The sequence below is a fragment of the Lepisma saccharinum genome, chromosome 11 (assembly GCF_977018435.1).
Source record: "Lepisma saccharinum chromosome 11, izLepSacc3.1, whole genome shotgun sequence".
NCBI classification, from domain to species: Eukaryota; Metazoa; Arthropoda; class Insecta; order Zygentoma; family Lepismatidae; genus Lepisma; species Lepisma saccharinum.
The window spans coordinates 72,491,377-72,519,040 of record NC_139239.1 but is presented as its reverse complement, the minus strand read 5'-3'; the positions used below and the strand labels follow the sequence as shown (position 1 = coordinate 72,519,040).

General features: G+C 41.0%; 1 protein-coding gene across 1 annotated transcript; it reads left to right on the top strand.

Annotated features, from left to right (window-relative positions):
• Positions 1–264: 264 nt before the first annotated feature.
• LOC145995309 (cysteine-rich protein 1-like) lies at positions 265–23,810 on the top strand. The gene is made up of 3 exons (XM_083131913.1): positions 265–555; positions 22,273–22,425; positions 23,494–23,810. The coding sequence occupies exons 1-3, from the start codon at positions 516–518 to the stop codon at positions 23,535–23,537; spliced, it is 237 nt and encodes a 78-aa protein (XP_082988039.1). The 5' UTR covers positions 265–515; the 3' UTR covers positions 23,538–23,810.
• Positions 23,811–27,664: the final 3,854 nt, after the last annotated feature.

Below are 27,664 nucleotides of genomic sequence, written 5' to 3'. Positions count from 1 at the left end.
TGGGCTTTTACGAGATTCCGAACTTTAAACTTTAAAAAAGGAGGAAGTGAGTCATTCATTAATTTGTTTCAGTGATCAGAGCCCCCCCAATAATTCTGACAAGTCGGCAACCCTGTATTCGCCACACCCAGTACAAACTCAAATAGGCTACTACTCTTCAAATCCTCAGTGATGATTGAACCTTTTCTTTTATCTTGTTTACGTAAGAGGAAAGCAGCACCTATTTAACGAACGAAGCTGCAATTCTTCTAATTTCTCCCTTCCCCTACTCACGTTCGTTCCATCGTTGCACACGGCCCCACAACTCAACGCCTGAGTGACCTACACTCAGCTGAGTATTATAGCTCGTGCAACACGAGGAAGACAAGCCGTCCGAGTAGCTGGCGCAGTTTTCCTTTCACTCTGCTGGCGGACTTTAGCGGGAAAAGATTACGTGTGTTGTGTGTGTGTCGACCTTGACGCAAGAGAAGAAGCGCTATCATTCAGTGTGTTCCTAGCCGCAGCTACAAGTCATCATGCCGAACTGCCCCAAGTGTGATAAACCCGTGTACTTTGGTAAGTGTTTGTAATTAATAATTGGGCTGCTTATTTCTTGTGCAATGTTGTAGTCTTGTTCTTCAGCTGCTGTGTTCATTAGATTCCATGCGTAGATGTCGCTGTTGCTCTGGTGTGTTTTGTTTTACTTTACGTTATGTATCGACTTCAGTGTGTTCACATTGAAGCAGCTGTAAATTTTAGACTTGGATTTAATCCAATCCGAGTGCTGTATTTTCCCTTGAGCAGTAACTGGACGGACCTCCCCACTAGCGTAGTAGCTAGCGCTGTCGCCGTGTAATCACGGAGTCTCAGGTTCGATTTCCACTATTTCGAATCCCACTTTACACTGTAGGTCCAGTTCCTATCTTAGCATAAAATGAACTTGCACAGGATCTGTAACGATACGAGAGAAAAATAGGTGAGCCAAGGAAAGCTGAGTGGCGAGAGGGGGGGGGGAGAAGCAGAAAGAAGTATTAGATATTCAAAAGTTATCACATTAATGCAGCGTATACATGTGATGTTATTAAAGTCGAGGCGCCCTTTCAGCCGGCGCGGGAACCGTCTTTATGGCAGTAACCCTCTGTTGCCGCGTTTACCTACGAAGGAACTCTCGGTCAAACAACCATAGGCCTACTGCTTGGGCAATAAAAGGGTAACCTTAAAAAATCCCCCTTTCCAAAAGCAGCCAGCAGGGGAACAGGATTTTGTCAAGAATTGTGGCCGGTTTGAAACATTTTTTGCCCAGAGGAAGCCCCTTAAAAATGAAGGCCCAGGACTATACAAAAGCAACCCCCCTCCCCCCTAATTTCGGATCTAAGCCTGTGACAACACTACAAAATCAGGGTGAACCAAAAATGAACAAAACGTTATTGAGAATAGTTTGTTTCTCATCATGTTCTCTACACACTGTGAAAGGTTACCGGGAACACACACATATACATATGCTTCTAGCATATGCACATTTATGGATCCGCCTGGGACTGAGGATAAGTGAGTACCTGTATGGTATGTAAAAGCGCATCAAATATCATACTGCTACTTGTATATGAACAAACTTAATTTACGTAATTCAGATAAGGTTATAGTTCTCCCATCTAACGGCTGTATTTGTAACGTCTGCAAGTCTGCTGGCTAGTTTTCACTTATTTTGGCTATTACAGTATGTAAAGTTCTCTATGTGGCGCACCCAATGTATTGACTGATTTTCTAAGTTACATTTGTTTAAACTGGAGTTATGGGATTGTGTTAAATGTAACTCGAAAGAACAACGCTAGAGGGCCGTGTTCACAGTAAACCGCAAGACTCTTGAACAGTTTTGCAACCATCCCTGAAAATATGGTATTCTTTACCATTAACCACTATTCCTTTACGGTTATCACCCTCCTTTTTCTGGATGAAATTCCGGGAGTTGTTAAATTTTTGGGCAAGTCTGTGAAACAGCCAAATTCTACCTGTAACGCATTGTCAAGGTTGTAAATATGTGGTAAGACTAAAATATTACACGTCGTGGGAGGGTAAATCTAGCGAGAAAACACACGAACTGCCGTAAATCAGATCTGCTTGCCTTTCCATGTCATTCGTGTAACGTTTCTCTTCTAACAAGACCACAACCTAAGCACGCTAGCCTCATTACACGCACGCTCTCACAGGTATATGTTGAAGATGAAGTTCAAGAACAGACGCCGAAAAGCAGATGTGCAAGGCCAAATTTGCCTAAGCCGAATGTGCAAGGGCTTTTTGAGTGGTCTTTCATAAATGTCATCATCATTGCAGCGATTGGTCAAAAGTGCAAGAAAAGGGATGTAAAATAACAAGCAATACAAAATGCAAGGGCAAACTTGATTGTACATTGATACTTATCTTGTTCATAACTGTTTTGTCTCAACAGGTGTCGTTGCAATTCGCAAAGCAACAGAATTTAGTTATGCAGTAGAGATTGACGAAGGAAATAACTGAATAGTCTTAGTTTCTTGCTCTTGTAATTCGCAAGGTTGATGGCCTATGCACAAGGCATAAAGGTTGTTTGATTCGCATTTGAGTTCCGTGTAAATACACTTCACTGATGTTTAAAAATCCATTCCGTGCAGTAAAAAGTGCACTAAGTACCAGGATATAGTTGCACAATGCCGACCGTAATACTAGTTATATTGTAACGCGTACTTTTTATTAACATGTAGTTAATTAATTAACCAATTTTGGACTCTTTATGAATGTAACAATGACAATAATGTAAGAAATGAAGTTGTAGCAATTTTGAGATGTTTGTTTATATAAACAACATACTGCGAAGAGAAATTGCATTCGAGCAAGCTTCGGCGAGCCTCTATCATTGTGGTATTCGAACAAAATAAGATTTAAACTTTTATAACTGTTGAAAAACACCCCTCACCCCCATCAAAAGAGGAGTAAAAGTTAACAATTTATTTTTGGAAGAAACAAATTTTCAGCTGTTAATTTTTACAACCTGCATTTACATCACCGAATAAGATTAATTTAAATAAAATTCTTAAAAACTGTACAAAACCAGAAATATTCCAAGAATGGAAGTTACATCATCTAGCGATTGTTGGGTAGAAATTATTTCATATGTGCCATATTCCAATTTTCTTGAAATAATGAAGTTTCTTCTCTGTTTACCTGGAACTGATGTCCCCACTGAACGAGTGTTTTCGAACATGAATTGTTTGTGGACACGTGACATGAACTCTCTTTCAGTACAAACTTTGAAAGCTATGTTGATTAATAAGGCACACTTTAGTCACACGTTTACAAAATGTTATTTGAAAAGAAGGATATACTGAAGAAGATCCATTCATCGGCAAAATATCAATGAATGTCTTCTAATCCTAAATATTATGTACACTTTGCTGTTCCGTTTTTTCTTCGGGGAAAACATGAAAAGTGTCCCGTTTCGTTGTTTTAAAAATTTGTTAACCTACAATTCTGCCTTGATGTGTATTGCTTCAGTAAATCGCACAGATCTCTGCGTGAAGCTTAAAATCGGCGTTAACCTTCGACATTGTGTTCTTATCAAAGTTCTCAGCAGTTCACGACTTTTACTGCTAATAGAAATACTTCGTTTATTGTTAAATCATGGCAAGCAGAGCGGAGATGTCTGGGGTATAGAGTGACGTTGGGGAACTTTGAAATGTCTTCCCGCTTCCTGCAAGAAGAATTATGTCATCGTAACGAATAACCGATGACCATAGAGTTTGAGAAGAGGGCTTCAAGGTCATTCCCTGTTAGCATTCCTGTCGCTAGATTCCAGAGGTAAGCCTGAAGGAGAAAAGGGGTGAGGTAAAGGTAAGGGAAGTGTTTCCAACTGCACCAATAATTCACCATCGGCACAATTTTATTGTAGTTAGGAATTGGGGAGCACAGTATCTGGTAAATGCATGTTTCCATGTTGTTGTTTTTTTCGGTATTAGTACACATAATATTAATTTCAAATATAGGTAATTACACCCAGTGGCGGGGCCTAGATTTTTTGATGCTGTTGGGTGGTTCGAAAGTATTTTGACTACCACAGCTTCGACATTATTTGTCCTCTAAATTGTGTAGAATGATTGTTATTAACTAAATTTATTAGAAAAATGATTACTACGTAAAATAACTTCAATTTAAAGCCCAATATTTATTTCCACTCCTAGCTTATTACTGGTATGCACAACTTGGAGTTACCAATTCTGGCACCACAGGCAATTTAAATGCAAGCTGTAGACCGAGGTCTGTTCCTCATTGAGAAGCGGGGATAATTGATGAAATATGTAACTCGTTTATAAAAGAAAAAAGTTTTTCAAAATGCTGTAACTCGAAACAGCTGGCTTTTGTCGAATATTGCATCCACAAATACACACATTTTTTCTCGTAAACACACACACACACACACACGTTGATATAAGGGAGGCCTTACGATGGCGTGGTAGCAACTTCGTCGCCTTGTAATCGATACCCGGTGGAGACACAAAGTGGTTCGGATCCCACTTTGCTCCCGATTATACTGTTATGCATAAAGTGCACGTGCACACAGACACACACACACTTGTTGCACATAATACACTGTACAGCCTAATGGCAGGAAAACTTCTGTTATATTGGTTACTTTATTGGACCTTGCTGAAGGCGTAGGGCTCTTTCTGGCGCCTTGCAGTAAAGGGGTCAAGGGTTCGATCCACGGTGGAGGAACATTGCAGTGTGGTTCTGAATCCACCTGGTCAGTACGCATTAGTCTATCCTTGTATGCAGTAACAATCATCTTTATTACATGTGCTTGAATTTCTACATCGTATGATTATTAGTTACTAATCAGTTCACCAAAGAGCGAATGCATGTGTTACGGGGGCCTCCCCAGTGGCGTAGCGGAAACGTCGTCGCCTTGAGGCGTATCTGGTTCAATGCCTGGTGGAGGCCTACAGAGGCTTAAACTGTAGGTCCAGTCTCGATTAGCCTATCTGTGCATGAAGTGGACTTAACAACTCAACTCAAAGTATGTGCCGGTGCTGAGTGGTTAGCACTACGACGCCAGGGGTCCCGAGTTCAAATCCAGGCCTGGCCTTGGTTGTTTTCCGCATCATCAGTTTCGTCATATCAGCTCTCATCCTTGTCGTGATTAGCCAAAAGTGGCAGAAAAGAGAATAAAAATAAACCGGTCCTCCCCGATGGCGCAGTGGTAGCGTCGTCGCCTTGTAATCAAGGTGTCCTGGGTTCGATACCCGGTGGAGGCACAAGTGGTTCGGATCCCACTTTAAACTTAGGTCCAGTCCCGATTAGCCTTAATGTGCATAAAGTGGACTTAAAACAACAAATCAATCCAATCCAAAAATAAACCAAATAAAGAAAAGCATATGGTGTGGCATTGTTTTAGCATGCAGACGCACTCTTCTTCACCGTAAGGTATTGACGCCAAAAGAGGACATTACGTTTCTCTGTCATGTACAGAAAGCAATGAATCAGACTCCCCCCTTCCTCCCCCCTCGTTTCTTGTTTCCTGTGACACAAATTCCAGCGCTCTTCAGGAGAGCGAGCGGGTGGCGTAACACGCTGACATAATCGTGCCCTGTTGCATATACTTGCTAGCTTACCGCCATATGTTATTTTGTGTCACGTCGAGTTTTCTCGTCGTCCCGGATTTGGGTCCGTGTAGGAGGAACAGCGTGTTTTTCTTCACTTGAGCTTGGCGGAAAGTGAAATGTGCTGTGTGCCGGGTGTGCAGATAAAGGTAAATTATCCAGTACCATGCTCGTTCATTTTCTTGTACAGTGGGATCCATGAATATTAGCGTGCACCATGTTCGTGCACTTTATTTGATCCAGTAAGAGCTTCAAAAATTAAAAGAAAACTCAAAACAAGGTGTTGACAACTTCTGCACCAGCATACATAAAAATCCATCGCTTAAAAACACAGGATGTAAGAGAAAAATTAATTAAAATAGTCCTGGACAATTTGCCGAGCAATGCTAGTGGATCCCAGTATACACAAATCCAGGGTTTCTTACGGTACTGAATGAGGAAAGTGAGAGAAGTAGTTGAGCGCAGTTGTTCAATTCCATCCCTTGCAAACTCCGTGCCACTCTTAAACCCGAAGGATTACTGCCGCAGCAAAATACAGTAAAACCTCGTTAATCCGGGGGGGGGGGGAAGTTGTAACGAAAGTCCGGATTAACTGAAATAACTTAAAAGAACAGTAGAAAGTGCATTAAAACTCCGTGTATAGCAACAAAACACGTTTATGATGGTGTATTTAAAGGATATAGGCCTTAATACACTATACAGTACAGTACAAAGTCTGCGGGAAACAGAATTTCATCAAGGGTTGGCTGCCTTTTCTTTGGGAAGTTCTCTTGTTGACTTCTAGCCACATTTAAAACCTTTCATTCTGCTTTTTTTCCTTATTGGGGTCGGCATAACGAGGTTTTACTGTACGTCTTCTATTTATGGTCCTGCTCAGGACCAAACCCAGTGGTAGCAATCTTTTCCAGTTTCCTTCAGGACCTTTACCAAAATTTTCGACGCTGTAGCCACAGTAATCCGTAACAGTAGGCTGAAACTACTAAACGTCCAAAAAATTTCATAGGAAAAATCGCTGTTTTTAACAGTACGTTCTCTGTTGAGTTGCACACAGGGCTTCTGTGGGGCACCCTTAGCGTTGAACAAACGCCAAAACGAAATGCTAAGATCTCTAATTCTGGTCCTCCTTACCTAACCACACATTATTAGTCCTAAGCGGAATTGGAGCTTAAGAATTATTAGATTAGGAAGGCCAGTTTAAAGTTATTAGCACACGTGTCTGTCTGCCAGTCATGAAAGTCGAGAAAATATAAATAAATCAAAGTAGGTGAAGAAGTCAAATGTCGACAAATTATACTTGTGGTCAAGAATTTTTGCTAACACATTGACTGATCGATTTAGTTTATTTTATTTCCCTTTCTGCCCGTTTGGTAAGGTAAGATGGATGAAGGGACACCAACCCCGCTTTACGTCAACATGCAATCCGGGGCGGTCCGGTCCCCGGGGATCAAGGTGGAAACCTAACGGTGCCACACGAAGTCTCGATCGTGACCTTGACGTGGTCGTCTAACTAAGTGGAGCCTGTGCCACTGATAATCCTATCTGGCAACTTAATGTATATAGAGGTCTTTGTGACCGACAGATGCGGTGGAGCCTAGGCCACCAAGAATAATCCTCCTAGGCAACCATTTATATTATGTAACAGACTACATGCTTCCCTGAAGAGGGAGGCAGATTCAGCCTCCGAAAAGTAGGTAAATCTCTTTTAAAAAAAAACAGTGGTTAAAAGTCCAAAAAACTAGAATGAATAAATCACCACTGATTAGCTACAAAGAAGAATTATTCTTAACAGTTATGTAATTGTATAAATTTTTCCCCCAAAATTGTTTAAAATTGTGCAACAAACAACATGGGTTCAATATAGAACTTAAAAGAGATTTGAGAAAATTGTTTACCTACAAATTTCCACCGATTTCCTACCACAAAATCTCTTGACAAATTAAATCTGGCAGGATGAAGAAAATATAGAAGATGGATCGTGGCATGTTTGTAAAGAAGCTTGCCGCTGGATTGGCATACTCCCTTTCGTTTGAAACATGTCCGCTGGTGAAGTAGAAATAAGATTTGGACATATTATTTCTATTTGCTGAAAACATATTCCATTGAATTCGATTTTTCCTCTCCCAGGGACTGCCGTTTGCAGATTTTACCATTGCGTCAAAAGCAGGGTGCTAAGTGCCAACAAATATCAAACTCTGCTTGGTTTAGTATCTTTGCTGGGGTTGGCAACGCTGATTGAGGAACAACTTGCTGGTTCCTCAGTCCTCGTCGATCTTCGCAACCTCGACGCCCCTTCCTCCCCTCATCCATCTGTTTGTAGGATGACTGCCGTGGTTCCTCAGCGAGCGGCAGAAAGCCTGTGGCCTGTGGCCTGCTGCTGGTGCATGCGAAAGCAGTCAACTCTTGACAGTAGCTAATCTAGTCAATTGTACGTACATTGCGCTCACAATTTTATAACGCATTAAACTCCTAAAAAGTAGAGAACTCGAAATAAGTACAAATGAACTGTAGGAAGTTCCTCACTTCCTACACGGAGGAATCGCCCCTGCTGTGGCTACGGTATGGCATTTGTTCTCGATCCGCTGGGATTTCAGATACCCTCAACGGATTGAAATTGGCCTGCGTGGAGCCATTCAACGGGTTCTCTGCGACCAATCCAGTGTTCCGGAAAGGAGACATCCAGCCAGTCTCACACAGCCACAACGTATGGTATTAGGCCTGTGTTGCGAATTTTCTTCCTTCCTTCTTTGCTTCTTTCATTTCATCTTCTTTCTTTCATTCTCCTTTCTTTCCTTCTTCTTTCTCCCTATTTCTCTCTCTGCCTATTCCTCTTTCTTCATTCTTTTTTCTTTTCTTTTTTCCGTCTTTTTGTCCCTTTTCCTCGTTCTCTCCTCACCTAGTGCTTCGGATCCCACTTCAAACTGTAGGTCCAGTGCCGATTAGCCTTTCTGTGCATAAAGTGGACTTAAAACACCAACTCAATCAATCAATCTATTTCCCTCTCTCCTTGCCTCTCTCTCTCTTATCTCTCTCTCCTTTCTTCTTTTTTTCCTCTATTTGCTTTCCTTCTTTCAGACACCCTGTAGCCTGCATAGCCCATACAAGGTTCTGTTCTTCCTGGAAATGTTATCTGACGCCTGAAACATAACATATCCTGCAATGACTGGCCCTGCCAAGAGGAAAGAGCCTTCTGCTGATAAGCCAGAGCTGGTTTGTTTCAATTCTTCTCAGAGAAGGCTGCTTTCCCTCTCACTGCAACACATTATGGAGTCAATGACGGTCGTTCCTTGGTCATATGATATATTTATTGATATTGATACAAGCCCTTGGGGTGTGCGTATCCTACAATATTGTAACATACACATCCCATTGATCATACATTTAGAAACATTTATAAACAGAAACATTTAGAAAAAAAAAGAATATGTATGTATATATATATGCATTTGAGATTGTTCATTATCACTACCTTCACAACACTGCACTAAACGCCAGGTCTATGCCTGATCCACTGTTCCGTATCCTTCACTTTCACTGACCCCTTGCAGCATTTTCCTGCGCTCCCTCCAAACTGCATGTAAATATGAGCCCAGGGCTTTGATGTTTGCATCCGTTATATTACCCCTCTCCTCCCTAGATAAACGTCCGGCCCCTTAAGTTTGTATTGCCTCCACCCCCCTAGCAGGAACCAGGCGAATCCACTTCTTTGCTGTTATGTACACGTATCAATGTACCGTTTCCTCCCCCATTCCACCCACACCCCAGGCGGTTGTGCGGCGGCGAGCGTTACCTTCTCCCCACATTCTGCCATGATGTCTTGCCTGCTACTGTCCATCAAGCTCTCCCTTATAATTTGCAACATCCCAGTTTCGCACCTCCCACCCCTCACATCTTCCCACAGTTCCACCAGACCCCATCCCTCTTGCCCAGTGGCGTGCGTGTTAAGTTCCCTTCTCTGCCTGTGGCTAAAATCACGTAGCCAACAATGTAATGCTATCAAAATGATTCTTTCCTGTGCGTTGTAAATGTTTTATTAGTTATCAGAGGACAGGTACTTTTACTTAGGTATCTCGTCTAAATATCTAAAATCGTTTCATCTTGGTTTTGTTTGTCTCGAATCTTGAAACAATTAGCGTCTACCTACTAACGTTGGGTATGACAGACCGAAGAGAAATTTCATTGGCTCTACATTATGTTCTAATTATTTATTTTAGTATAAAGTTTCAATTTCGTGTAGTTTAGTGTGTACCTTACTATTACCATCGTGTATGGATATCGTGTAAATCATGGTTGCCAAGCGTCCCGGAATTTTAAGGAACAGTCCCTTATTTAAGTAATATGTCCCGTATTCCGTGACATCAATTGGTAGTTGTGAATCTGTACTGCGTGGTTGCATATATGTCACGGATATACTCCCGTTTTTTAAGGGTTCGCGGCGTCGAAACGAGGCGTCAAACGGGAAAAAAAGTTATTTAGAAAAGTGGTTTGCCTGAATGATCTCTGGATGTTGTGAAAGCTTGTGAGGTGAGATGTGTTCTTCATGCTACATATTTCGAAACTTGAGGACGAGACGAATTTATAAATCGAGACGAGAACGTGACAAGCACTTACAAGTCAAGACGAGACCGAGAAAGTGCCAAGTCTCGTCTCAACTCGATACCAGGCACGTAGCCAGGGGGAGGGCTCGGGAGACTGAAGCCTCCATCGAAATCCTACAAATATCTAATTCAAATAGAGTATAGTGGCAATAAAGTTAACTACCTTAACAGGGATGAAACATCTTGTATAATAAGTTGTAAAACGTATAAGGGTGAGTCAAAAGTCCCTGACCACCCCTTATAAAATGAAAGGAAGTGTAGATTGCAGCAATTGGTCATGGTAGTAATATGTTAGGCCTAGGGGGAAAACTTTTTGGTGCATGTCATGACAACGTCCGCCATCTTGGATCCAACTTCATTTCTTTAAATGGGAAGGGAGGCATGTGGGATATGATTTTGGGCTAGAATTTCACCAGGAATACAGTGGTGAAGTCCGATTTATGAAAATTTTAATGATAAGGAAGTTATGGGCATATGAAAGTGATAATTACGTATCATTTGCAGGTGCTGAACCATGCCATTGACCAAGGCCGAACGAATTCAGATCATCAAGCGGGGGGAGGGGGGGGTAGAAGTGCTGTAGCTCGTAATTTCAACGAACGGAACCCAGTGTCGCACGTTACAGTGTCCCAATTGCTGACCAGGTTCGAAGAGAGCGGTACAGTCCAGGCAGGCCACGATCTGGTAGGCCCAGAACTGTCACTGACGAAGGAACAGCTACAGCAGTGCAAACTAGCATTGTTTGCCAAGTCTCCGCAGCGCAGCACACGTCGAATGTCTGTGCAATGTGGTGTCAGACAGAGTTCCATTTGCAGGGTGTTAAAGATGGTTAAGTGGCACCTGTACAAGTAGCAGCAGCACCATCTGTCTGAGGACCACCCGGATAGGAGAATGCAGTTTTGTGAATGGGCTGTGGAGCAAATTCGCCAGGACCCACACTTTGCACTGCATATTCTGCATTCTGACGAAGAAAATTTTTATGTGAATGGGGAAGTGAATAAACAGCTCATGTGGTATTGGTCCTCCAAGAACCCGTTGTGGAGAGATCCGAGCAATTATGGTTGGTGCTGGGAAATTATGGTGTGGGTTGTGGGTCGGGATCTGCGGAACACGTATCATTGGCCCATTCTTCATTCATGACAATTTAAATGCAGAGGGCTACTTGCAGTTGTTATAAGAACACATTTTTTCGTCAGTTTTGACGGAGGATGACAGCTTTCCCTTATACTTTCAGCAGAATGGGACACCACCTCATTATGGGCGACAGGTTCGTCACTATCTGGACCTCCAGTTCCCTGATCGATGGATTGGTCGACGTGGGCCAGTGGAATGGCCTCCCCGATCACCAGATTTGACCCACTCGATTTTTACCTGTACGGTCACGTGAAGTCCATCGTGTATGCTGAAAAGATTCGGGATGTGGGTCACTTGGAGCAACGGATAGTGGATGCCTGTGCACAAATCACACCTGAGATATTGCTCCGTGTCCACAGAGCATGGGAGAACCGTCTCAACATGTGCATATCACAAGAAGGACAGCATATTGAACACATTGTGTAACTTTCATGTGCCCATAACTTCCTTATCATTAAAGTTTTCATAAATCGGACTTCACCACTGAATTCCTGGTGCAATTCTAGCCCAAAGCCATACCCCTCATGCCTTCCTTCCCATTTAAAGAAATGAAGTTTGATCCAAGATGGCGGTCACCAAGATGGCGGACGTTGTCATGACATGCACCAAAAGGTTTCTCCCTGGGCCTAATATATTACTACCATGACCAATTGCTACAATCTACACTCCCTTTCATTTTATAAGGGTTGGTCAGGGACTTTTGACTCACCCTGTACTGAGAAAATCATTTTCAGGATTTCTATCCCAAACTTTTCTATCGCCTTTAGATGGCGGCTATTGATAAAGGATGAGCCCCTCCCGAAATAAAATCCTGGCTACGGGCCTGCTCGATCCCTATTAACAAGATCTCTTTGCAAAAGACATTGGTGATGCTAGATGTTACACCGCGAATGTGGTTAAAGTCGCAATATCCGTTGAGATTGATCAATATTGTCGCGGCGTAACAAGTCAAAAGAAGCCATAGTATAAAAAAAGGAAGATAACGGAAGTAGGCATAATCTCGAAATCGGAGTGAAGGGGGGAGTGGATGTTCTCTTTGGAGGGAAACAAATGACTGTCGGGATTTGATTGTCTCAGGGGAGTTTTGTTTGATTCAAGTTTTCCGTTTTGTGTGAGGGAAGCGCTCACACGCGAATCGGCTCGTGGGTACACGCGATCGAATTTGTCAAAATAGGAAGAAGAAGAATTCGAACCCATCAAATATGTATGGCGGATATTAGTCAATGCTGGCGGCTCGGGTTTCTTTGATGTTCTTTTCCTTTTTACTTGTATAATAAAGTTTACACGTAATCTTAATGTTTCTTTTAGCATTTCCTGCCTCCGTGGTGTAGCTGAACGCGCAGGGTACCAGAGGTCGAAATCTGAGTACCGCATGTTTTTCCTTTGCAAAGTTTTCAAAGTAGCGTTTATGGCACATAGATTGATCGGGACTGCACCTTAAGTTTTTAAATGAGTTCTAGGTATGGATTGTTAAACGTCCAGTTCATTTTAAATAAATTCAATTCCGGTCCATAAGAGAAAATCAGCAAGCGTAAATGAATTCTGTAAAGTATTACTATTCGGTCCATGAACCTTTTTTTTCGGATAAATTTAAATGCGGTCCAGGAACCTTTTTTTGCATTAATTTTAATATCGTCCAGGAACATTTTTTCCGGATCAATTTAAATCAATAAAAAAAGTTAGAAAGAAATAATTTTGTGCAGAAGATATTGTTCTTCCAAATAGATAATTATTTAAATCTTATAAAATTCCCAGATGGGATAATTCGATTCTAATGTCTCAATAAGATCAGAGATTGCAATGGGATATGATGAAGTATAAGATCGTACAGAGCTGACGCCGGGCCGCTTGCCGCCGAGTCTCGTAGCGAATGTCAGGGAATGCTCTGTAGTAAGTTTTGTATTTTAAATGCATATACTTAACTCTGTAATCTTGTATCTCCATACCTTGTCACTGTAATGTATTTTGTTTTTATACCGTGCTCTTAACTGTAATAAATAAATATTAACCAACTAACTCTCTAGCCTTCTTAAACCCGAAGGATTATGGCTGCAGCAACCCAAGCCTTCCATCTGTCCCTATCCTGGGCAAGATCAATCCAATCTTTTCCATCCTAACCGATTTCCTTTCGGTCGATCTCAACGTGGGCATCCTGTCTTTTTTCCTCTCCCATTCGTGGCACATGGCCTGCCCAAGTAAGTCTTCTTGATTTAATTATTAAAAAATAAACATTATTATTATTATTAATGAAGTGATGGTGGGTATCATATCTCAAGTGTTACAGAAAAAGCAATAGGTGCGCGCCATTATAATTTTTGAGTATGCAAATGTGCAAGGGCAGAAGCGCTTGTTCTAGAAGCACCAGCCGTCCTTTCCTCCATGGCTGCCCTGAATTATGCATCAAAATACGAAGCAGACGAGGCTTCAGACAAGGGGGAGGGGTGCTATATATTCTCTTTATGCTCGACACAAGCCGACGGGCGTGGGAAGAAAGAATATGAGACGCATATTGTTTCAGGTGCCATATCAAATCGTAAAGATTATTGTCTTCTGTTCGTGTCGCCGTGCTTACAAACCAAAGTATTATTTTTTTCTTTCTTTTGGTATCAGTTTCCTGCTCTCAGAATGATGGCATGTTAGCCTAGAATCATTTAACAGATTGGAAAAAAGAAGCCACGATTATGGTGTTGTGCATTTAGCTAAAAAATGAGCTGAACTTAGAAGTAATTGTAAGGCAATTTCTTTTAACGATATCTTACAGTAGAGAAAACGGTGGTGACAAGTCTACCACTTTACGACCGGGCGTACGTCCAATATTTTCCATTATGGAAATCTTTTCATTCTCACATGCAACATGAACTAACACTTTGGGTTCTATTTTCAAAATTGTTATTCTGATAATTTTTTACGAACAAAATTACATTCCTTTCAAGATAAGAATCATCATTTTTGGATGAATATTACACCTCGTACGCTATTTCTTTCCTGGAAATTGACAATTTTTTAATCGTTGATTGATCAATTGCTTTATTTTGCTGTTATCGCTGCGCGTGTATGTTCGCGTTGGACCCCGTCGCTGCTCGTGGATGTTCGCGTTGGACCCCGTCGCTGCTCGTGGATGTTCGCGTTGGACCCCGTCGCTGCTCGTGGATGTTCGCGTTAGACCCCTTCGCTGCTCGTGGATGTTCGCGTTAGACCCCTTCGCTGCTCGTGGATGTTCGCTTTGGACCCGTCCCTGCTCGTGGATGTTCGCGTTGGACCCCGTCGCTGCTCGGGATGTTCGCGTTGGACCCCTTCGCTGCTCGTGGATGTTCGCGTGGGACCCCGTCGCTGCTCGTGGATGTTCGCGTGGGACCCCGTCGCTGCTCGTGAATGTTCGCGTGGGACCCCGTCGCTGCTCGTGGATGTTCGCGTTTGACCCCGTCGCTGCTCGTGGATGTTCGCGTTTGACCCCGTCGCTGCTCGTGGATGTTCGCGTGGGACCCCGTCGCTGCTCGTGGATGTTCGCGTGGGACCCCGTCGCTGCTCGTGGATGTTCGCGTGGGACCCCGTCGCTGCTCGTGGATGTTCGCGTGGGACCCCGTCGCTGCTCGTGGATGTTCGCGTGGGACCCCGTCGCTGCTCGTGGATGTTCGCGTGGGACCCCGTCGCTGCTCGTGGATGTTCGCGTGGGACCCCGTCGCTGCTCGTGGATGTTCGCCTTGGCCCCCGTCGCTGCTCGTGGATGTTCGCGTGGGACCCCGTCGCTGCTCGTGGATGTTCGCGTGGGACCCCGTCGCTGCTCGTGGATGTTTGCGTTGGCCCCCGTCGCTGTTCGTGGATGTTCGCCTTGGCCCCCGTCGCTGCTCGTGGATGTTCGCGTTGGACCACGTCGCTGCTCGTGGATGTTCGCTTTGGACCCCGTCGCTGCTCGTGGATGTTAGCGTTTGACCCCGTCGCTGCTCGTGGATGTTCGCGTTAGACCCCTTCGCTGCTCGTGGATGTTCGCGTTAGACCCCTTCGCTGCTCGTGGATGTTCGCTTTGGACCCCGTCGCTGCTCGTGGATGTTAGCGTTTGACCCCGTCGCTGCTCGTGGATGTTCGCGTTAGACCCCTTCGCTGCTCGTGGATGTTCGCGTTAGACCCCTTCGCTGCTCGTGGATGTTCGCGTTAGACCACGTCGCTGCTCGTGGATGTTCGGTTTGGACCCCTTCGCTGCTCGTGGATGTTCGGTTTGGACCCCTTCGCTGCTCGTGGATGTTCGGTTTGGACCCCTTCGCTGCTCGTGGATGTTCGGTTTGGACCCCTTCGCTGCTCGTGGATGTTCGCGTTGGACCCCGTCGCTGCTCGTGGATGTTCGCTTTGGACCCCGTCCCTGCTCGTGGATGTTCGCGTTGGACCCCGTCCCTGCTCGTGGATGTTCGCGTTAGACCCCTTCGCTGCTCGTGGATGTTCGCGTTAGACCCCTTCGCTGCTCGTGGATGTTCGCGTTGGCCCCCGTCGCTGCCCGTGGATGTTCGCGCTGGCCCCCGTCGCTGCCCGTGGATGTTCGCGCTGGTCCCCGTTGCTGCTCGTGGACGTTCGCGCTGGCCTACCTTCCTGCTTTACTTAATGTCCGTTGCATTCATTGATATTCTTGCACTTGTTACTGTTTGTAATATCTTCCACAATCAGCTTGTATAATATTAATCCCTTATGCCTAGCCCACGAGCCTCAATATTTGGGAAAAGTTCTACATCGAATTTGTTTTGACTAATGATGAATAGAGCGATGAAATTAAAAACTTTACTACTGGAGATAAGAACAAACACGTTTTCAGGGAATTTGAAAAAAAAATACGGATACATCCTGGGAGGAAAGACTGCATGGCGGGAAAAAAAAAAGAGTGGCGCAGAAAAAGGGGGAAGTGCAGGAAAAAAGTCAACAATCAATATGAGACGTGCTCGGAGCAGAAATTTCCTGGTCCAGCCTCCGGCGCGGCTGAGAGCTGGGATTTTCATTCCGTGAACGCTTTAGTCTCGCTGCTGATAATTAGCCCTTTTAATTAGAACTGCGAGCGCGTGCTGAGTGCGAGCTATCGACAGACTAATCAATAAAACTTTCCCCATCTACGCCCTCTTTGTTCAGCTTTCTCTTGCTTTTGCTGTCCGAAAAAAAAAACTGAGGGAGATGAGGAGAAATTCCAAAAAGTTTTCATCTCCCAAGGCTTCAGAATGGCACAAAGAACTCAGCCGTGTAACGGCCGAGGGGAAGGGGGGAGACAAAGAATACAGAAAGAAAGAGGAGGAAAAATCTGTACAAGAACCTCGATATAAAAGGGATATAAGGGAGAGCGAAAAAAAATTGTTCGCATAGGCAGCTGGTTTTTTTCAGTTTTCTTCTAATAAAGATTCCCGTTGGCACCCAGCTGATGTACTCGTATGAATATGTGAAAAGAACCGTGAGATCTCTTTTTCTGGATTTGTTAGATATTAAAACTGAGGAATCTGCCTGGCGTTGTCTTTCGTAGATGTGTCGCCTTATTGGCTGACGTATTATGTTCCCGTCTGTTATTAGAAAAGTAGCAGTCACCTCGACTGTGCGTGTACAGATGCCCCGTTAATTTATCAACAAACTCCCAGCAGCCGCCCGCTAAATTTCCTCAGACCCCTAAAAGTTATTGTTAATTTGGTTCTAAATTAACCCTGATACCCCCCCCCCTAAATAACGAGCATACCCCATTCCCCCAGAAGGAGAATTTCGGATAAAGCACTGCAGATGTCCTGCGGCTTCGCCTAAACCATGAAACGTTGACTTTAGAAATGACTGTCGAAGACCGTGAATTTCCACTATCATCCAACTACCATAACAAAGTTATCACCAAGGCCCGGATAGTTGTGCATTTTGTATATTGTACATGCAAATGTATCTTTTAAACGTTTTTTTTTTATATATATATATAACTGCAAATTGCGTATGCAAATGCATATATGAATCATGCAAATAAAGTTTTTGAATATTTTAGAGCCAATAACTACTACTATAATTGCATTTTATTTCTTTTCGTTGGGTGTAATATCTTCTTAATAAAATAACTTCCTATTTCCTTCCGTCACTGCTAGTTATTCTCCATTATTAAAAATAATGAGTCTGTCTCCAAAGGATATTTCGTCGCCATTTCGGGGATAAAACGTCATGAAAAAGTCCCAGATTATCGGACGATCGTAGGTTGGGTGAAACAGTTACAGTACCGTGATACTATATACATCAGGCAGCGAGAATAAAATAATAATCTTTTTTCAGAGTTTAGTGCTTTTCATTTCATAATTTTACATTTCTCACGTCGATATTCTATGGAATTAGCAAAAAACATATTCGCCATATTCCAAGATGGCGGACTTTCACCAGGAAGATCAATTGAAGGCTTGACATGGAAAAGGAGGCAAGTGCCAAATTGGTCGAAAATCCAACTTTGCATTGACAACAGTCTATGTTCCATATGCCAATGGCCTGGATAGAAATGGAAGTGCCGAGTACATCTCACTGATGCCAGGGTCGTTGACACGGAGAAGGATGTATGTGCCAGTTCGTACTCCGTGTGAGTTCAGACAACGCCGTTTAACGTTCCGTGTTAGGTATTGACTGTTTACTTAAGTGTGTTGTGACATTTACCGTGGACTTGTGCGGAGTTAGGTGACAAATAACATGCCAAAAGCGAAGGAGGCGTATAAACACCCGACAAGGTAAGTTTTAGCTAGTTCTTTGTGAAGTGTGCAAACCCAGCGAACATAACCTTCTCATTGTGTACATGACTACAACCCCTTCATTATTATTGCTGATTCCTCGTTACTTTTCATTCCAGGCATGCTGTAAATGCCGCTACAGATGCCAATCATTGTGCAAGAGTGACATTCAGACGTTGTATCATGATTTCTCCTGTTTATCAAAGGAAGCCCAAGGCACGTATTTAATGAGCCGCATCCATTTGACGAACGTTCGAAGACGACGTCATGGAAGTTATGAAGATCCAGCGGACAGCAGAAGACAAGTGTCAGCTACGTACACTATTCCGACACGTCGAGGCACAGTGCAGGTCTGCAATAATACCTTGTTAGCAATATTCGGAATATCGAAGAAGAGAAATCAACTGCTCTTGGAACGTGTGAAGAAAGGGGATATGGTGTTCAGGGATGCCCGAGGCACATCCACCGCATCATACAAGAGAAAATATAATGCCTCCGACATACGTCTCATTAAAGATCATGTGCGCTCATTCCCTACAGAAGAGTCGCTACTCGAGGCAGAAGTCAGCAAAGCAATACCTAAGCCCTGACTTAAATGTTAATCGGCTTTATCTTGCATTCAAGGGGAAATTTCCTGATACACACATCGATGGTCGATTTTACCGTAGAGTTTTCAAAAGAAAATTTCCAAACCTCCATTTCAGACGGCCGAGAACGGATACCTGACGCACCTGCGATAAACTGACCTGTGAAATAAACGCCAGTAGTCGGGCGTCCAAATTCTCTTTGATCGCTAAAAAAGAACTTCACCACAGGAAAGCTGAAAAAGCACTACGACTTCTTTCCCATTATCTAGTCGGTATCCTTCAAGTACTGTAGCTACTGTGGCTATTGAAATGCAACAGGTTATGTTCACGCCCACTTTGACACACAGTGACATATTCTACATGCGCCAACTGTCGAAATACAACCTGTGTATTCATGTGGGGTATAATGCTTTCATGTGCATGTGGCACGAAGGAGTTGCAGGACGTGGAGGCAACGCTGTTGCATCATGTCTTTTGAATGTTTTGTCCGCTCAGTTTACACCTAAACGCGAGCTGAAAATATGGTGTGACAACTGTACTGGCCAAAACAAGAACAGAATGAAGCTGCTGGTCATAATGAATCTGGTGGTCAGAGGATACTTCGATTCCATTGAACTGAAATTTCTGGCCTCTGGACATTCTTATACACTTTGTGATCGAGACTTGGCATTATTGAGGAACGTAAAAGGGTTTGCAAGGCCATGGTGACTGAAGAACTTCAGATAGCAGTGAGAACAGCACGACTTGAAAATCCATTTCGGGTGGTGACAATGAAGAAATCTGATTTCATTCATTTCTCCAGTGCATGTGATTTGTTTATAAACACATCATTTCATATCACTAACAAATCGTGGATCAAAGTATCAGTGACAGATTTGCCAACATTAAAAGAAAGAAAACCTTCAGTGCAATGGAAGAGTGGGAGGATCATGCTGTCTTCAAAAAGGGAAAATATGCAGAATTCAGGAACATAGAGGCCTTCAACAATGATACAGGTAATATCCTTAAGTGATGGCAAGAAAAAAAAACTTATTGGCAATGCTGGATTACCTGGATGCACAATATCATGCGTTCTACAAGGAAATCTGTTCTTCCTGACTTTGCATTGTTGTGAAAACTTATGTTTAATACACATTATTGATAACATTATTCGTGATAATAGTTAACAACAACACTGTACACGCAGAATGCACACATAAAACATTTTTGATATCACAAAACTGCGTTTTTTCTTTCTCCTAGAAAATTTACTTTTTGGCACTTAAACCTTTTCCGTGTCAACTCTTCAATTATACATTTTTAGAATGTGTAAAATTATATAATTTTACACTTTTTAACAAATAAATCATGAATATTGCAACTATGCCCATTCCAAATCGTAGCCTCTGCTTCATGTGAAGAAATAAAAGAATGCGGAGAAATGTCAAAAGAAGATTATCTCCCATGATTCACTCTGTTCCAGATAATCATAGTTGATTGTGTAATTTACTGCATGCTATTCCCCACCCAATCTTGCAATGCCAGGATTTTTTCTCGTTTTCCTTTTGCAGTGTCGCCCCGGAACGAGGATAATGTGACTGTCAATGTTGCCAAAACAGATTACAAAAATAGGTAAAACGGAGCTGAAAATCGCTAGATTTTACCAAAGCACAAGAACTTGTTTACCTGTCCTAAAGATAATTACACTATTCTAAGAACTTGGTTTGGGATTTCAAGAAACATTAAATGATTTTCTACGCATGAGGAGCAAGCAAGCCAATGTGATTTTTTTTTAGATTTTGTCTGACAAATAACACTTCCTCTCATTCTATTGCCTGAGTAATACACTTCGTACACTCATCAGCGGTTAACTAAGTGGTAGAAATGTGAAAAAAAAATATTAAAATATTTTCTTGCCATTATTGAAATAAAACTTAAAACTGATTAGACTAAAATAGACTCGATTTAAGGCTTGGAGTATGTTGTAATTTTAGGAGTTAAGAAAGTGTGCAAAATGACCAGACCTAGCTCTAAAAGCATCACGTTAGCAACGATGGCGATAACGAGGCTCTAAATCATCTGGAGACATATTTAGGGCAGAACTTGATTGCTTGAAGAGATAAGCTGGCTTAGGTGTGAACATTCTGTCAGTTATAAAATATAACACTAATCTTCAGTCTGGTGTATCAATTTCTTCTAAATGATTAAGATTTTTTTAGCAATCTCCATACCCTGTTTGAAGTTGTGATCTCACTTAAACCTATGCGGGATAATTTTACATTTTGTCCAAATTTCCAGTTTTTTTTTGTTGTTTTTTTTCATCCAGTGAATCCATTGTATTCTTCTTCGTTGGCTGAATTCCCCCTCAAATAAAATGGAATTGAAAGTATTTGTAGTATGCAATTTCTTAATTATGTAAGGAACACAATTAAAAAAAAAAACATTCATATCCATTAATCGTCCAACCATCAAAGATTTCCCTGCCGAAAAGTGCGCAACCTTGTGGATTAAAGAAAGACTCCATTCTGCAATTGTTGTTGTTGAGTTAGAGTTTTTGTAAGTCCAATTTGTGCACAGTCAGGCTAATCAGGACTGGACCTACAGTGGACTCCGAACCACTATGAATCTTCACCGGGTATCGAACCCGGGACCCCTTGATTACAAGGCCACGACATTACCACTGCGCCATCGGGGAGGCCCCATTCTGCAATTGATCTTACTACCTTTAGTATGGGCATCTAGTGGCGGATTTAACAACTAAAAACTGTAAGATCTACACTATGATCGATGCATAATGCAGCTGAAAAGGTTATTTAGTTTCACTGAAAAGTGCTCAATTTGTGACCACCCTGTATACCTGAAGCCTTTCGTATACAATGTGTAGAACTGTCATTGACTGCACCTAAGGTTTTTACCAAGAATTTTCAACCTGGTTGGTGTAAATGCAAATTTAGCAATCAAATTACCATAAGCGTTTCCAAGAAAAATTATGGAGGTTGTAATGAAAATGAAGGAATGTTATGGATACTTATGTGGATATGAGTCAACGTAAGAATTAGGTTATGTTATAAAGAGGGTGACCTTCTTGGAATGTATTCATTTGCGGCCCTCTCTCCCTATCTGTCGCACGTAGTACACCCTGTTACTTGCATATCGTGTTAAGGAGTTTGTTTTCGTGTGTCCTATTCATGTGTGAAATTTAATCTAAACGCACGGCCATGAAATTAGGCGGGTGGCAGAAGTTTGCGCTGTTGCCAAGTTGGAGCACAACCCCGTGTGTTCGGAGATTTAAGAGAATGAGAGATCTCGTTGTAGAGTTGGTCTTTGTAATCCACGTGATACAAACTGGCAGTATTTGCTCGCAAGGTCAGGGAAGACACAAAAGTGCCACGGAGAGAGGTCGGTCTGACGCTGGAACTAGGCAACGCAATCCGGTTGACGTTGCCACACAGTGCGCGGGAACCAGCGACTTTTGTCCCGCTCTCGCTTTGCTTTTCTCATATGTGGCAACAGCGCAATTCTGCCCAGCCGCCTATTTTCATGGCCGTGCGTTTAATTAACTTTCATTCCCATCGTCGCGATTAGCCACAGAAAAGGTTCTAAAGCCAAAAGCTAGGTTTCTCGTTGACGCTATCGGACTAAGTGTTCCCATTTGATTTCTATTTTTCAGCCGAGAGGAAAACCTCTTTGGGGAAAGATTGGCACGCTGCCTGCCTGAGATGTGAGAAGTGCAACAAGACGCTGACCCCTGGTAGCCACGCTGAGCACGAGGGCAAGCCGTACTGCAACCAACCCTGCTACTCTGCACTCTTCGGACCTGGCGGTATGACGTCAATATATTTATTTTTTTAATTACTGTTGTTATACATTGCAATGAAGCATACGCACGTCGTTGAGAGATAACAGGTTTTATCAATTATTTGATAAATTCTTGAAGTGCGTCCTCAAGAACATCCTTTCTCGAGTCGTATCTTTATCTTAAGTTTATATCCTCGTGTGAGAACCTGAGGGACGTAATTCTAATTTATCAAGTTTACAGGAGAAAGGAAAGAATGTATTATTAGGAGTATGTCTGAGTCTCAAAAAGAGTCAGTTACTTGAAGATACGTGACTCCACCTTACTGCTAAGGATTAGAAGTGGAGATATGTCTGACTCCAAAGAGAGGCGGAAAAATGCGTTTTTGGAGTTACGTTGCTCTGGTTATCATACGACGAATATAAACTTTTGTTTTGTTAAGGTAAAGAAAACTAGTTTTACTAAGCAACTGATGTCACAATATTTACTTGAAACCGATTTAGACAGTTGTAATTAAGACGGATTTGCACTGAGTATTAGTAACAATAGTGCTTAAAAATAGATTGCTCTTCTGTTGGAAAAATACATATTTTATTTCTGCATAGGTATTAATGTTACTCGAAATTTGCACATGTTTATATGTCGTTTTACTTCATCCAGGCTTACATTCATAATTTCATTTCCTTTTTATAATTTTTATTTGGTATTTCCATGTACATTATTTGTTTCCTTTTCTCAATTTTAGGCATATTTCTATTTCTGTTTGGTACTTTTTCTTTTGCCATCCATATTCTTTCCCATCATCTTTCATGTATTTTTCTCTCATATCTTTCATTATACTTTCACATGCATTTTTCTAATTTCTCCATCTCTCGTGCCTTTAGTATATATTCCTCCCTTGCAATTTGTTGATTTTCTTAACACTAATGTGTGTTTTCTTTTCTTGATTTTTTCTCTTTTTACTGTCATTTTAATCACAAGTTATCTAGGAATTCATTGACATTCTAGTCGCTATATTTGTTTCCTGTCATAATGTACGATCTTCTATTGTGTCAAGTATGTTTATAATTTTTCATATTTTTATTTTACTTCCAGGTTTTGGAAGAGGAGGAGCAGAAAGCTACAAGTACACCAAGTAACAATTCAAAAACAAGAATGAAGATTATTTTCTCCAACATTCCTTTTTTCTCACTCATGTGTTTATGTATTTTTTACTTAAATCGTCAATTTGTAGAATCAACACCATTAATAATTTCTTACAGCTATTTTAGGTAGCAATTGTAGTAGTTTATTTTCAAATTATTGCATTGTTTCGCTTTTCTTGTGTGCTTGGCAACTCTTTACGTTTCTTGAATATTTACTGTAGCCTATCATTCAATTTTATGAAATAAAAATGATAATGTTCACAAGGACATGCGTCTTGTTAATATTTTCAATAGACGAAAATACCCCCTCAAGTGTTACAAAAGATAATCCAGGATGATGAAAACTTTTAAGATTTCCAAAACAACAATTCAACCTTTGATATTTAAATACCCTTTAAAAAATCCAGAGCCTTAATGTTTAACAAATTTTGATTAAAATTCATAAATACCTTCTTTCCCACTGTTTTCCTTAATTATTTTATTTTTACTGTTTGTAAGTTTTGTTTTTATTTGTAGTTAATTATCCAGGATTCACTTCCATATATCTTGGTACGTAGGTTGATTTGTAAACATTAATTTTTTTTGGCTTATTTCCTTTTCCCCTAAAATCATTTGTTTATGGCATAATATAATCTGTTTGTATTCTTTATTCTAGTGTTAATTCTTCATCTATTTTTGTAATTGTTTTAGCTCTGAATCTTCAAGGCTTATTATGCAGGCTAAATTTCTTTGTAGGTTTCCTTGTGAATTTGCAAACAATACAATATCATCTGCGTACAGAAGTTCATATACGGTTACAGGTTTCAGTTTCCCACCTTGAATTTTCTCATATTTGGTTTTCTTTCTTTCAGAACGTCATCCATGAAAATCATAAACAAGTACGGTGATAAAATATTACCTTGTCTTAATCCTATTATGAATTCCTTTGATCTGTTATTGCCCATTCTGACATAGCATCTGTTTGTCTTGCATCTATTAATTCTTTTATGTAGGATTTTATTTAGTGTTTTCCATAGCTCTTGCCATGGCACCCTATCGAAAGCCTTTTCCATAAAAGCAAGTCTATAAAGCATAGGTATAATTCTATTGCATTCTATAACTTTCTCCAATATTTGTCTTATTGTAAATATATGATCTTGGACACCTATTTCCGTCTGAACCCACTCTGTCCTCTAATTTATCCTCTTATTTCTTGTCTTAGTCTATTTTCCAGAATTCTTGAATAGACTTTACCAGGTACACTGATTAGTGAGATACTTCTGTCATTTTCGCATTCCCTGTTATCTCCTTTCTTATGTATGGGTATTAGTATTGATACTTTCCAATCGTTTCACTATATTATTTTTCTACATGCTACATTTACTATTCTGAGCAACAGATCTTCTCTTTCCTTTCCCATATACCTACTCATTTCTGGTGCAATGCCATCATGACCTGCTGCCTTTCCTAGTTTTATTCTACCAATAGCTCTCTTTAACTCTTCCTGTGTAATTGCTTCTTGTTCTACATCTGGAATATCTTGTTCTTCAGGCCTTCTCTACATCTAATCTAACAATCTAATGCATTACTACTTCCATTTTTTATTAATAATTTTTGCAAGTAGTTTTTCCATCTTTTCATTATTTCTTCAGAATTTGTTAATAATTTCTTATTTTCATCATATATAAATTTCAGAGGGTAATCTTTTTGTTTTCTCATGTTCTTCAGAACTTTGTAGAAAAGTTTTTGATTTTCTTTACGGTTTTGTTCCATATTTCTTCCAAATTGCTCCCACATTTCTTTCTGTGCATCTTGAACCACTTTCTTCACTTTATCTCCCTGCATTCTATATTCTTCGAATGACTCCATGGTACCCAATGAAATATATTTCTTATATTTTTTCTTTATTTTATCTCTCCTCCTACTTCTGGATTCCACCAATTTGTTACCTTCTTCTTACCGCCTACTCTAGATGTTCCACAAACTTGTTCAGCTTCAGTTGTTATGATTATTGCTCCTTTCTTTCCATTCCTTTGCTCTTTCTTTCAATTTACTCCAGAATTTTCTAGGTCCTCTTTTCTTTCTTCTTGTCCATTCGCTAATTCTTCTCTCACTTTTTTCTGAATTCTTCTTGGGCATTTTTCTCTTTTAACTTGAGTACCTTTATCTTCTCTCTTGATTGAGTTGGTGTTTTAAGTCCACTTCATGCACAGTAAGGCTAATCGGAGTGAACCTACATTTTAAAGTGGGATCCGAACCACTATGTGCCTCCACCGGGTAGCGAACCCGGGATCCCTTCATTATAAGGCGACGACGCTATCACTGCGCCATCGTTATCTTCTCTCTTACGTTGTCATTTATCCTCTTCTTCTCTCTATTCTTCCTTGATGTCTTTTAACTCCTATAGTCATATTTAATATGAGATGTTTATGATCCGTGGTTATTTCTGATCCTCTTTTAACTCTTGTATCTCTTGTAAACCTTTTCATCTCTCTCCACACAATGATATAATCTATATAGATTTTTCATTTCTACTTGGTTCTTCTCGAGTCATAGTGTTGGTGATTATCAAATCATTTATTATGCAGGGTTCCAATAGTCTCTCTCCATTGTTGTTTATCGTTTCTTCTCCATGCTTCCTATTACTTTTCACCAGTGTTCTGTTTTATTTCTCACTCTGGCATTCATATCTCCTAGGATAATAACTTCTTTATCTATGTCTTCAATAGTTCTTTGTAGTATTTCATAAAACTGATCTTAAAAATTACCACGAAATATGTTTTTTTCTTGACATTTGCAATAACATATAGTAAAACTAACTTAAAGTTTGGTTGAAGTTAAATATTTGCTAAATTTAAATTATATAGTGTTTGCTATTTGAAGTTGCATCCTCATTAGGGGCATACACTATCACTAAAGTTAATTCTTCTTTCTGCTCTAAAATGTCTACTGTCATTATTCTCTGATTTATAAATTTCCATCCCTTGATATTTTCTTTCTATCTTTATGTATCATACATGCCACTCCTTGTTACATTCTCACAACTGCGGGGTGTGAGTGACTCGACACTATCTGTAAACAGACATACGCAGTCGCAGGAACAAACTTAATTACCCTCAGCTCCTGTAGTCAGCATCATGAGAACTCCAAAGGTCCGCACTGGAACCATCTCAGGTGGGCAGAAAGAAGACTCGAACCACAGCATATAAGTATTATCTCGGTTTATTAAGGTAAGTCAATTTGTGTACATGGGGAAAACTAGGAGCGCGAGACTGAGAAACCGGGTAATTTCGGATTTAGAAACGCGATAACTGAAAGAGTTGCTTCAATTTCAGGTGTTACCACAATATATGTGGATATGATATAAAATAAAGAACTTCCGCCATTAGTTTCTTACATAAAGGTTAGTACATGAACATCTTTTGATTTTTAATAGGCGTTCATTCGATTACGTCATAATATTTAGTTTATCGGAACAATCAACTCTACTCTTTTTGTCATAACATATCCTTTAGTTTCCAACTTTTAACTTTGCACCTTATACATTTTCTTTCTTTATAAATGTATGCTGGGCATAAACAGCCACCTGTAAGCTGTAAGTCCAATAAAGCTTAGTGGAGTTGAGTTTCTTTATAAATTATTTAACAAATTTATGAAATTAAGCAAATTAAATTAACATCCTAATCTTGCTATTTCTTGTTTTGGTACTCCACTATAGAATAGTAGAAAGTTTTCATCAAGTTCTTCAATTCCATTACCTTTCTTCTTTGTTTCTGTAACGGCAAGGTATTTCACTTTTGTTTCCTTAATATATCTTACTAATTCACATTGTGTCCCATTTAGACCCCTTACATTCCATGTTCCAACATTCATCATCGTGATCTTTCCGGTTTGTTCTCCTTTTAATCATGGTCGGTGGAGCTGCCTCCTCTCTGCCCCTGGGCTTGCAGTTTGCATAGCTGTTCTGCTCTATATGTTTCATGGGTAGTGGTAATGTCTCACTCCAACCCCCCTCCTTTCTCATCCGGGCTTGGGACCGACAAGGGCGGAGTTGATATTAGAACATGTACTTAATATACCGAAAAGTATGCAGCTTTATGGATTGAAGATAACATCAGGATGTTTTCCAGGCTATAGTGCTG

Bases quoted from the DNA above. Each gene is read 5' to 3' on its own strand.
- LOC145995309 (XM_083131913.1), top strand. From the start codon at position 516: ATGCCGAACTGCCCCAAGTGTGATAAACCCGTGTACTTTG. The intron at 556-22,272 runs GTAAGTGTTTGT...TCTATTTTTCAG, and splicing joins TGATAAACCCGTGTACTTTG to CCGAGAGGAAAACCTCTTTG. The intron at 22,426-23,493 runs GTATGACGTCAA...TTTTACTTCCAG, and splicing joins TGCACTCTTCGGACCTGGCG to GTTTTGGAAGAGGAGGAGCA.